The sequence below is a fragment of the Monodelphis domestica genome, chromosome 5, assembly GCF_027887165.1.
Source record: "Monodelphis domestica isolate mMonDom1 chromosome 5, mMonDom1.pri, whole genome shotgun sequence".
Lineage (NCBI taxonomy): Eukaryota > Metazoa > Chordata > Mammalia > Didelphimorphia > Didelphidae > Monodelphis > Monodelphis domestica.
The window spans coordinates 109,772,617-109,785,879 of NC_077231.1; the positions used below are offsets into that span (position 1 = coordinate 109,772,617).

A 13,263-nucleotide genomic window follows, 5' to 3' on the forward strand; every position below is an offset into this window, starting at 1 on the left:
GTGGGGTTCCATGTGATGTCATGAAGGACAGTTTCCCAAATGGAGAAAAGGCAGGCTGAATTGATTTGGAATAAGAATAGGATATTCTTTCCCCAGTCTCCCATCCCAGGCCATCAGGCATATCTAGTAGGGCAGACTGACCTTTGGATTGACTCCATATTAGATTGTACTCACTTGCATTCTGCCTCAGTCTGTTTGGAACTGTCTGTACAGGTGTAGAGTTTACCCTAAAGGATCAAGGGAGATTTTAATCAATCAATAAGTATTTAGTGAGATATGCTTAGACACAATTCTCAGTAGCATGGAGATACAAAATAACTCTGGCCTATAAATACAAGAGGAATTCAGAAAGGGAAAGATAATTATCATAGGCTGGCCTACGAAGGAAGCTTCATGGAAAACTGAATTGTGCTGGGTCTCAAAATACAAGTAAAATTTGGATGGAAGTGATTTTTGGATGGAGGATTAATATGAAAGGACTATAGAGTTACAAAATCTCAGAGTTTAAATGGATTTGAAAGACTACCTAGTCCAAGAGTTCTTAACCCAGGGGCTGTGAACTTGTTCCTGAAATATTTTGATAACTATATTTCAATATAATTTATTTCCCTACAACTCTATTTTATTTTACACATTTAAAAATATTATTCTGAGAAGGTATCTATAGACAACCATAAATAACTAGCTAGAACTTAAGATACTTTCAAGTTTGCAAAGTGCTTTACAAATGCTATCCTATTTAATCCTCACAACAACCCCGAGAGGGAGGTATTATTATTCATCTGCATTTTATAGAGGAAAAAACTGAAGCAAGGTTGTTTCACCCAGTTAGGGACAGATTTGAATTCAGGTTTTTCTGACTCCAGGTCCAGTGCCCTACCCTTATGTTTCTAGGGGTTCCATGTCACACACAAAAGAATCCCAGCTCTAGTCCAATTGAACAAGAGTTCTCTATAACATCCTGAGAAAGAATCATTCAGTCTTCATTTAAAGATCTGAGTGGAAATTATGGACTTTGAACAGCTCTTATTATTAGGAACTTTTCCTTTGATCAAGTTTAAATGTGTGTCTCTCTACAACTTCCAGTCCAGTATTCCTAGTTCTGTCCTCTGGGGACAGGTAGAATAATCGAAATCTCTCTTCCACACGACAGTCCTTCAAATACTTGAAGATTGCTTTCATGTCTCAACCTCTCTCCTCCTGAGGCTTCTTTTCTTCAGAATAAACATTTCCTATTTGTTCAATCAAACAACAAGTGTTTATTAAACACTCTCAAGTGCCAATCATGTTCTAAGTGCTAGAGATACAAAGAAAAAGGAAAATCAGTCCCTGCCTTCAAGGCACTTAAATGATTATTTTCATAGTACTCAGATTCTCATATTAATGGGAAAGGTAACGTGTTTATGAATAGGTATATACAAGATACATGCAGAATGGATGGAAGGTAACCTTGGAGGGGAAGGGAGTGATTTCCTGCATAAGGTTGTGTTTACGCTGAATCTTAAAAAAAAAAAAAACACCCCTTACCTTCTCTCTTAGATTAATAGTATGTATTGGTTCTCAAGGCAGAAAAGCAGTAAGGGCTAGGCAATATGAGTTAAGTGACTCACCCAGGGTCACAGAGCTAGAAAGTGTTTGAGGCCAGATTTGAACCCAGGATCTCCTTTCTCCAGGCCTTGCTCTCTATTCACTGAACTACCTAACTTCCCCTAAACTAAGTCTTAAATTAAGGCAGGGACTCTGAGACAAGAGGTGATCAGGGTGAGAATTCCTGACATGGGTGATATTAATGCAAAGACCCAGAGACAAGAGAGAGAATGTTGTGTGTGAAAAGTAGCAAGCAGGTCAGGATGACTGGACTGAAGAGTGAGTGTGGGAAGGGACATCATGTGTGACAACACCAGAAATATAGGATGGAGTCAGGCTATGAAGAGCTTTAAAGGTAAAAAAAAAAAGGATTTTATATTTGATCCCTGCAGTAATAGGGAACCACTGGAGTTTATTGAGTAGGGGAATGATATGGTCATGAAAATCACATTGATAGTTGTTTAGAAGATGAACTGAAATGGGTAAAAATAAGAAGCAGAGATTTAGATTTGAAGGCAAATGGTGTCCTCGTGAAGCCACAGAGTCTGAACTAGGGGAGTGGCTATCTAAATGTGAAGAAAGGGACATAAACAAGAGATGCTGTCAAGGTAGAAATGAGATTGGACATGTAGGTAAATGAAATTGAGAATTAGACCAATGTTTGGAACATGGGTGACTTAGATGATGGTAGTTAATAGAAAATGATCCTATAGGATGGAGTAGGGTTGGGCTGTCATTTCTCATCTTCATGCTGTTCCTCCTCACATAGTTCAAGATTGTATGAGTGCTTTTGACCACCATATCAAAAACTACTGACTCATATTGGTCTTAAAATCAATTAAGGTCCTCAAATTATTTTCAGATTCAGGATTTACACTCATGAAATTGATTTTTTGAGCCCAAGTGTAAAGCTTTACATTTGTCCTTATTGCATTTCATCTGATTCAATTTTGGGGAACACTCTAAGCTATCAGAAATCTTTTTGTATCCTGAATCATTCATCAGATATGGAAAAAAGCATGAATTTATTGGTCACGAATCTTGTCTATCATTTCTAGCCTTATATTTCTGTAAATTTGACAAGTATGACATCCATGCATTTATCCAAGTAATTGAAACTATATCAAATGGCAAAGGGCCACATAGATCCTTAGGGATCTTCGCTAGAGATCTCCTCCTAAGTTGAGATCCAGACACTAATGATTCTCTCCTCTTAATTCCAGTCATTTAATAATTCTGAATTTAAAATAATTGTACTTTTGTGTAGCCCACACTGTCCTTCTTGTCTATAAGAACAGTATAAAACTTAGCAAAATGCTTTGCTAAAATCTAGATGATGGCATAAAAATAAAAGGAAATTAAGTTAGTCTGACATGACCTGGCTTAAAGAAGCCATGATGGTCTGTTGTGATCATTTTTTCTTTCCTAGATGTCATTTTTTGTTCAGTCATTTGCAGTCACGTCTGACTTTTTGTGACCCCACTTTTTGGGTCTTTCCTTGGCAAAGATAATGGAGTAGTTTGCCATTGCCTTCTTTAGCTCACATTAACAGATGAGGAAACTGAGGCAAACAGGGTTAAGTGATTTGCCTAAGGTCACATAGCTAGTAAATGTCAGGCCAGATTTTAATTTGGGAAGACTCATTTTCCAATTTATGGCATTACCTAGTATGCCCCAAGATGTCACTACCATCCCTTTGATAACACACCTTCAAATTTTGTCAGGAATTGAAAGCAAACTCACTGGCCTATATATGGTTGCAGATTTATTTTCCTTTTTTTCTCCCAGAAAATGGGAGAATGTTTGCCCTCTACTGTTCTGTGACTTCTCTCCTGATCTTCCAAAGATCACAGCAATCACATCTTCCTCTTCTTTCAGAAACCTAGAATATCATTCTTCTGGACTAATGACTTGAAATGAACACAAACAATTAAGGTGCTTTTTTTTTCTTCTTTTTTTTTTGCAATATTCGGTTTCAACTTCATAAGCTATTTTTATTCTATTCCTTTATGATAAAAAGATTAGTCTCCTTGGCAAGAAAAGCCCCTCAAGATAACAACTGAATAGTAATAGCTGACATTTACATAGCATTTTAAAGTTTCCAAGTGTTTTGCATATATCATCTCATTTGAGCCTCTGAAGTAGTAGCTATAAGTGTTATTATCTACTTTACAAACAAGGAAACTGAGGTTCCATTTTTACAAATGAGGAAACTAAGTGCTTTGCCCATGATCTTGCAGATAGTAAGGATTAGAGACTGGTTTTGAACTGCAGCCTTCTTGATGCCAGGTCTAGCACTCTGCTAGAGACTGCTTTCTCTCTGTTCTGTTTTCATTGGTCTATCCATGACAAACCACAGTCCTATACTTTCCCTGATTGTCTCCTTTTCCTGTAATTAAGGCCAAGCCTCTTTTTGGTTTTCTTCAACTTTCCTTAAAAAATTGCTTTTGAACTCCTGAAACTCTTCTGATATGACTATGTCTTGTTTTTAAATTCATCTTCTGTAATCTACCATTCCACCTTACCTATGTGACTTCCTTAAAAATCGAAGTAGGTTAGCCAGGCATGGTAGTCCCTGCTCCTGGGGAGCCTGAGCATGGTGGATCATTTGTACTCAGGAGTTCTGAGCTGCAGTGAGGTTAAAGTTGATTAGGTGTTTGCACTAAAGCTGGCACCAATATGGCGAGTCTTTGAGAGCAAGGGGCCGCCATACTGCTTAGGAAGGGAGGGGTGAACCAGCTCAAGTTAGAAAGTGTTAGGCCCATGAATGGCTGTTTCACTCCCAGCTAGGTGAGAAAGGGAAACTCAGTCTTAAAATATAAAATATATTTTAAAAATCTAAGTTGGCTAATGAACCTTCGATAGACAGTTTCAGATCTCCCCACTCTCTCTTCCTCCTCCTTAGAGGAGAGGCAAGGAAATCGAAGGTAGAGATAATAGAAAGTGTAAAGGGAAGGAGGTTGGAATTAGCATGGCATGTTCAGAGGCCTGAGGAAAATGATGTGACCAGCGTAAAAGGGGCCATCTTAGAGAGCAGTTGGAAGAGATTTGTTGGGGACAAACTATATAGAAGGTTGTAGAAGTTAGGCAGAGAGAGGTACTTAGAACTGAAAGGCAGTAGGGCTATATTATACCTTCTTGAGGAGAGTGAAATGTTTTTAAAGGGCTTTACTTCTTTCTTCCCCACACAAGAAAGACTTTTGTCCTCTCACGACTTGGGGAATATCTGGTAGGGAGTGGGAGTGGGGGCCCAGAAGTAGAGCTCTAAGGGATTCCTCTAACCTGACTCCTGGGTAGGTGTGTCTAGGTGAACCATTCCTTCCATTGGGTTTTTTCATTGACTAGAATGTTGGAGAAAGAGGAACAGAGACACCCTCTTCCATTCCAAGTCCAATCCATTATTTCCCTTTGGAGGCGACATTTGTACAAGTTTGACACAAAGGCAAAGTTTTACCTTGAACAGCTGTACCCCAATGCAGGCAAACATGAACTGCAGAAGTGTGGTGACAATCACAATGTTCCCTATGGTTCGGATAGCAACAAACACACACTGGACCACATGCTGCAGGAAGAAGGGCAGGGAAAATTACTTTTGAGTGTGTCCATGTCTTGTCTTCCATGTTAAATTACAAGTTTCTTGATGGAAAACACTGCATTCATCTCATATTTCATATTTGTATCCCTGCCCCGTCCCTGGCATGGAGCTTGGCATGTAGTAGGAATTTCATCAATATTTGTAAATTGAATTGAAATGGGAGAAGGGCCCAAGGCTAATGAGATGCCTTGGCAGTCTCAGACCCCCTTTCAAATAAATTCAATAAATTTCAAATGAAGCAAATACTATGTACAAGATACTATGCTAGGCATATGAACAAAAATGAAATAAATCTTTCAGGAATCTGCAGTCTATTGGGAGAATTTGTTTACTAATAAGTATAAAGCAGTTTCTTAAGTTCCTACTATATGCCAGGCATTATGCTAAGCAGTAGAGATAATAAAGAAAAGTGAAAAGCAGTCCCTGATCTCATGGAGCTTTCAGTCCAGTGGAGGAGACCCCAGGAAAACAAGTATGGAAAATTCAGATATGTGGGAGATAATTAAGAATAATGTACTAGCATTAAAGGGGATTGGGAATGGCTTCTTGTAGAAGATGGGATTTTAGCAGATTTATATCCAAAGTAAGTGCAAAGTCATTTTTTTGAGGAGGAGAGCACTAAGGAGTGGGTGGTAGGGAGGGTCAGGAAAGGTCTTATGTAGGAGGTGTCTCATGAGCTAAGCTCTGAAGGGAGCTAAGGATGCCAAGAGGTAGAGATGACAAGGAGAGCACTGGGGACAGCCTGTGCAAAGGCACAGAGGGGAAATGTCTTATGTGGGGAATAGCAGGTAGCTAGTATGGCTGGGGTGTACAGTGCATGAGGGGGAGTCACGGGAAATCAATTTGGAATCAGTGCCCCACTCCCAGTCTTTATCAAGGCCCTGAATACTTCAGGAGCTTCTGGGAGCAAAGGTAGCACTAACTTGCTTTCTCTGTAGGTAGGGAACATCAGTCTCAGAGAGACGGGGCAACTCTCCCAAAATCAGACCATGAGTCAGTGGTGGAATCACATGGGATAAGAGATTTGGTGTTGTGACTAGCTGGCTAGGAAATTCCTAGACCTCCCCAAATAGAGAGTGAGCAACTAGTAGTCCCTCTATCACCCAAGTCCTCAGCCATTGTGTTGAGGGCTGCAATGGACTAGGAATAGGACCCTGTGTTAAGTTTGCTTGGGATCTGAGTATTTAAAACACCCCTTCTATTTATGGTAATATCAGTTTTTATTTCTATATATGAGGAAATTTACTAAGTGCCATCTTCACAAGAACTGCATATGGAAGTGTCATTAACTTCATTTTATGGATGAGAAAACCAACTCTCAGAGGGTAAAGCGAATTGTTGGTGAATCGTTCATTGAGCTCAGATCCTCTGCTCTACATCCATATGGTAATTCCTCCTGCTAACTTAAGTATTTGGAATCATTTAATCATAGGGATTGTTATAGTTTGGTCTTTTTCAGTCCTGTCTGACTCTGTGACCTCGTTTGGGTCTTTTCTTGGCAAAGATATGGGAGTGGTTTGTGATTTCTTTCTCTAGTTCATTTTACAGATGAGGAGGAAACTGAGGTAAACAGTTAAATGATTTGTCATACAGCTAGTAAATGTCTGAACTCGGGAAGATGAATCTTCCTGACACCAGGACCAGCACTGTATCTATCCACTTCCCTAATCATAGAGATAGGATGTGCAGTTAGAGTCGAAGAGGGTGGAAAAGAGATCGGAAGAGCTCATGTGGGAGTAGGTCTGAAGGCTCAATATGACCAATAACCTATCATAGCTAGTTCCTAATGCCCATCTGACCTGACAATTCTCCACCCCAACAAAGAAGGGTTTTAAGTGATCAGGACAGCTAAGTCTAGGGCTCGTATTTCTCACCTTTAGTCCCTTGGCTCTGTTGATTGCTCTCAGGGGTCTGAGAACTCTAAGAACTCTTAAGATCTTGACAACATTGATGGCACTGGACCTGAAAGAAAAAGTGGGATGAAGATGTCAATATCCCATTAGTGGGTGCAGGTGAAGGGACTTCCAGGACAGGGTCTGCCCCAGGCAAAACTGGGAAGTATACAAAGCTTATCTTTAGTGATTACTCTTTTCCCCACTTTTCTTTTCCTGCCTTAATATCTTTTTTTTTTGCCTCCATTCCCACTCCCCCATAGTCAGTCACTCCTATATTTCCCAGGAACCTAACTTGCTCCTCATGTCAGCTCAGGGGACCTCCTGTTGGAAAGCAAAGTAGCTGGAAAGAATTCACACTATTGTCTAGTGTCTGAATAAAAAGGTTGGCTACTGATGGCAGTGTTTCACTTAAAGGAATGAATCATTAATAGCAGAGTTTCAGGCACTTCAGCACACTGGCTGGTGAGACAGTTTGGGGCACAGATCCCTCAAAAATCAAATCTATTATGTTGGCAGCAGCCTACTCTGCCTTATGAGTGATTAGCCAAATGACGTCTAAGGTTCCTTTAATCTCTAAGATTCTAAGGGTCTATGATTCTTGGATTTACACATAAGACCAGGGTTGTCCTGGGACAGGATCAGAATTCACTCAGGTCATGCCTATCACCAGGCTTGGCCTGGGCAGGACCTGGGTTACTAGAAAACAGAGTTTTTGAGAGTCTTTAATCACAGTTGCTCCTTCCTTTTCATTAATGGAACAGTGAGCGCTTCCCAGGACCACCGACAGGTAAATGTTGGCTACCTCCAAGAGCTGCTCAGAGTTGTTGATCTCCCTAGGGTTGTGGAATTGGAGACTCATCTCTAAAGAAAAGAATTTCATTTTTATGGTGTTTTGCTCTTTTCCTGGCTGGGTGCTGTCAAAGCCTTTTTTATGCATAAAGAATCAACCAGGAACTGAAAACACTCATTGTCCCAGGTGGGGCCAGAAGAATTTACTGCAACCTCTCACTCAGTCTCTCTTCTTCCCCCTTCTCCCAACTCCCAAACTGGTTGGAATGGAGAAGATGGAAATGTATTAAACTGGTATATTAGGTAAAATTTTTTTTTACCTATTTTAGGTAATTTTACCTATTTTTAGGTAATTTTTACCTATATTTAGGTAATTTATTTACCTATATTTAGGTAAAAAATTAAACTGGTATATTAGGTAAAGGGTAAGGGTTAGACCAGGGTCAATGGAAATAATAGTATTATATCCTTCTCACTGGGCCATCTTATATCTTCTTTGCTTATTATTTTCTTCTTTCTTTAATTTCTGTTTTTAACACCCTACTTGGTCTTAGAGGGTGGAGTAGAAGAAGCTATCCTAGCAGTAGAGAAGCTGCTCTGACAGCATATCTGGAGGTGTGGGTTTGTTAGAAAATAATGAAAACCTCATGGATAGTGGGCTGTGTGTGATTTCTTTTTTTTTGAAGTATTTCTTCCCACCATTCCACCCCTCAATACATCCCACCACTAACTCCTCTCCTCATCTAACGAATCTGGTGCAAATTGCTGGACACCAGTCTTAGAACGGGCAACTTCCTGCTTAGTGGCCATAACAATGTACCACACATTAGGGGTGACTGTTGTTGATTTTACTTTCTTTCTAGCTAAAGGATAATGGAAATATTTGGATGTAAAGGGAAACAATACTACATTTTTAATGTACCTTTGTTCCAAAGAATACACAGTTTCCATTGTAACATTTCATTTTTTCCCCTTTGGCTGCCCTGTGAAGAACTATCAGTACTATTCCCATTATGTAGATAAGAAAAGTCCAATATATGGAAGGGAGTAAATGATCTAAACCTGCATAGTGGGTGACAGGATTAACCTTGGTCTAACCCTTAGCCCAGATTTCCCGTTTCTCAGCTCAAGGCTCTTTTTACTAACCTTAATATTCTCCAAAATATTAAAAATTTCTCCCTTCTCCTCAAAAGGGACTTGCTACTGAAGCCCTCTCTCTGTCCTTCCTACCTCTCCCAGGCTGGCTTTACCTATGGAAGCAGGTAGTCTAGGCACTTATTGGTTTGGGTTAGTGGACTCTTTCCCCTATTAAAATGGAAACAATTTCTGGCAAAGATAAAGTTATTAACATCTCAGAGGAAATTAATTTTTTAATTTGATATCTAGTGGAAAGCAGTTCTCTACAGGAAAGAGTTAAATGGCAGATCGATTTAAATAGGGGAAAGGTGGAAAGATAGGTTACAAGGCCTGGAAGAGAGGACTGAGTGGGATGCTGCTATGGCAGGCAGGCCCTGGCCATTTGGATGGGCTTGCAAGGAGGTACTGGGTTCTTTGAGGAGGTGAAGTTGAAGAAGAGAGAGAAGGGCATTTAAGAGGAGGTCGAAGGCACTGAAAACAAAGTTTGTCTTCAAACGTTGCCTACTTGGCAGTTTTGACCAGGAGGGACTAACCTTGTCTAGCTTATTTCCAGACCTTCCATAGTTCCTTGTTAAGTTTTTCTGCATCTTAGGGACTGGCAAGGTCAAAAGGTCCTAATTAAAACAAAAATCCCTTGGACCTTGCAGTGGTCTTCCTGCTCCTTATTCCTAGTAAGCCACTCTCTCTTGGGCTACCAGAGAACCCCTACTCACTGGATACCGAAGGAGATCAGGGACACGCTGACCACGAGCAGGTCCAAGATGTTGAAGTAGTTCCTGCAGAAAGAGCCCTTGTGGAGGAAAGCCCCATAGGCGGTCATCTGCAGAGGATGCAGAGAGAGACATGAGTGCACTCCGACACTGAATGAATCTCAAAGATCCTCCTTCCCTCCCCCCAAATTGTACTGGGCATGCTCCTGGACTGCTCCAGGAAGAGCTCTTTCTAAAAAGCAATCAGGTGACACAGAGAACCCCAAGACTGGGCAGGATATAAAAGAGGAAAGGAAATGCCAGGATAGGTGTTTTAGCCATTAGTTTTCACAGCTCCCAAAGAATGCCCCTGCTCCAGAATCTATAATGGCTCCTCATAATCTTTGAGATGATGTCTCATTCTGGCTTTCAAAGCTCTTCATAATCTTTCCCCACTTAATAATGCAAGTCTGCCTTCCATTATTTCTCATTCTCTCCCCTCTCCCCTGGCTGGTTCTGACACATGCCATGCCAATTTCTGCTATTAGTCCCACCCTTTCCTTTTGTATAGTCCTTCCTCCCTCCCTCCCTCCCTCAATATAGTAACCTTTGTCCTTTTCTCCTTTTCTTTAAATCCTCCTAATCGTTCAAGGTCCAGCTCAAATCCATTATTTTTCATAAAACAATTCTGGCTAATCTTCCATTCCTCTTGGCTTCCAATCCACTTATATCTGAGTCATGTATTTTACACTTCCCCATAATGTCTTGTTCCTTAATTATTTCCTGTTTCTCAGGCTTTTCCTGTCCAACTATATTATAAGCTTATTGATAGCAGGGATTCTATCTCATATTTTCTCCAGTTCCATAGCTATAGGTCCATTCAATTCAGTTCAACCTATTTCTCTCTTTTCTGCATCAATTCCTTGCAAGATGTTGAGACTGAAAACAGACGGGTGTGAGACTTGATCAACTAGTACTTCCTTTTTGAAATTCAAATTCTATATTTAACTTCCTTTTGTCTAGATCTTTTCCTTTCACACTTTTTATCACCTTGCATTCATAGCACCCCCTGGAAGAGGGTGCCCCATTCATTTACACCCTTGGAAACAAAGGCTAGGACAAGTGGGTATACTGTGTACACACTATTTCCATTCTCTATTTTCTAGACCTGCCACTTAGCTCTTTTTCCTTTTTTGAGGCTCACTCTAACGAGATAAATCAGCACCTTTTCCATCTTTGCACCAGTCACCCACTGACTGCTGGGTTCCCCTCTTTACTTTCTCAAGAAAATACCTCACAGGGGGCAGTTAGGTGGCTCATTGGACTGAGAGCCAGGCCTAGAGATGGGGGGTCCTAGGTTCAAATCTGGCCTCAGACACATCCTAGCTGTGTGAGCCTGGGCAAGTCATTTAACCCCCATTGCCTCACAGTCTTCTCTACTTCATTAGACTTGAATATAGGCTTTGCTGCTTCCTAAAAGAATCTGGACTCTGAGTTAATCAAACTTTGGCTGCATCTGAGCACCCACTATCACCTTCAGCTTTCATCTCCATGATCTTACCCCTTGATATTTCCCTTTCTAATAATAATATCCTGTTCTTCCCTCTCACATGTTTTCTGATTCCCCTTACAACTATTTGACCTCACTTCAATTTCTAGTTTTTTAGACCTCTCCTTTCCCCTACTTTATTATGCCTGCTTTAATCTGTCTTTCTTCCCTTTATAATCCTGACCTGTAGTTGATTAGCTCAACTATATACTATCTTACAACTTTGGATCCTTTGCCTTCTTGTATTACTCAATCTGCCTTCTTTATCTCTAATCAGGTGCTGCTAAATGTCATTAGAGCAGATCACAGAAATTTATGTTATGAGATGTTGCCACAGAGTGTTTTTCTTTTTCACCTTTTCTTGAATGAGCAGCACACTCCTCACAGAAGCTGTTTGGAAACTTTTCAGTCCTAGTCCTCAATGCTTCCCTATCTGACAATCAGTGAGGACATAATTTTCTATTTCATTAAGAAAATCATAGTCATTAACTCCCTTTTTCTACCCTATTCTATAACTCAGAAACCCTTCACAGGGTTCCACATTCTCCCATATGTCCCAGTCTCTGAAGAAGAGGTGATCTTTTCCCTGTCAATACGAACTGTGTCCTTGTTCTTATTGTGGCTCATTTTCTCCAGAAGTTTGTTTCCTTATCACATCCATTGATATATCCACACTTCCTTATTTTCAATCTCAGTATCAACTGGATTTCTGCTGCTTATTAACATGCCTAGATCTCTCTAGCTCTCTCCAACCACCATCTCGTCTCCCTTCCCCAAACACAAACACATTCACAGGACTCTGCAATCCTATTGAATTATCCTATATTTCTCCTATCTCTTATTTCTGAATTTTTGAAAAGAATTGTCTATGTTTCCTTCCTTCCTTTCCTCACCCAGCCTTTGTTATTGAGTTTCTGATTCTACCACTTACTAAAATTGCTCTTTACCAAAGGTCTCATAACTATTAAGCTTCATACCCCTTTTTTTCAGTCTTCATCCCATTTGACTTATCCCTTCTCATGCATATTTATCTTTTCCATAGGCTTCTATGAGATAGTACTCTCTCCTGATTTTTCTCCTATCTATGTTCCTCTGCAGTTCCCTTTGTTGGACTTTCATCTCTCTCACCTCCAAAGTGTGGCTAGTCTCTAAGGTTCTATCTTGGACACTCTTCATTGTCTCTCTTTATATCTTCCTTGATTTCATCAATTTCTGTGAGCTCAATTTATTATCTCTAAACAAAGCCTGGCTTAATCGATATATCGAACCCTAGTATCTCTCATGAATTTCAGTCCTGGCAACTGATTGCAGCTTTCCATCTGGATATCCTATTGGCATTTCAAACATGACATGTGTAACACAGAACTCTTTTAAAACTGATCTCTCTTTTGCTTTAAAACTGCCTCATCTCTTTCCTGTTTTTGCTAAGGCACTGTTATTATTCTAGTCCCCCAGATTCACAACCTCAGAACCATCTCTGACTCTTTCCTGACCCTCACCCTGATATCCAATTATTTTCTGGATTGTCAATTTTACCTTCATAACATTTTTCATATTTGTCTTCTTTTCTCCATATATATGCCCACTAAGCTGGTTTAAGCCTCCCCCACCCTTTCCCCCCTGTACTGTGTCAATAGTTTCCTAACTGATCTGATTCCAGTCCTACCTACTCCAATCTACTGTCCACAGAGCTGCTAAATGTCTTCCCAAGATGGTCTCATCATGCCATTTCTATAGTTCCCTATTTTCTCTAGGATAATGTTCAGGCTCCCTAGTTGGCATTTTAAACCTCAAGAATCTATCTACAAACCATCATTCCTGAATGATTTTCTATTACTCCTTTCCACACACTACATTTCAGCAAAATAAGTCTTGTTAGCCATACCCCAAACTTGACATTCATCTCGTGCCTCTATGCCTCCGTACAGATGTCCTCATGCTTAGAAAACATTCTTCCCCCATCTTGTTGGAAAAGCCTCAGCTTCAAGACAAAACTCAGGATGCCTTTCCTCAAATTACTCT

General features: G+C 40.2%; 1 protein-coding gene across 12 annotated transcripts in view; it reads right to left on the reverse strand.

The window, feature by feature from the left end:
• The window catches only part of CACNA1C (calcium voltage-gated channel subunit alpha1 C), a 997,067-nt gene that overhangs the window by 109,733 nt on the left and 874,071 nt on the right, over window positions 1–13,263 (reverse strand). For all 12 annotated transcript variants that reach the window (XM_056800748.1, XM_056800749.1, XM_056800750.1 and 9 more), the window contains 4 exons: window positions 9,717–9,823; window positions 7,057–7,144; window positions 5,042–5,149; window positions 175–227 (listed from right to left, as the gene is read on the reverse strand). In XM_056800748.1, the coding sequence (XP_056656726.1) occupies window positions 175–227; window positions 5,042–5,149; window positions 7,057–7,144; window positions 9,717–9,823 (356 nt within the window). The remainder of the gene's footprint in view (window positions 1–174; window positions 228–5,041; window positions 5,150–7,056; window positions 7,145–9,716; window positions 9,824–13,263) is intronic.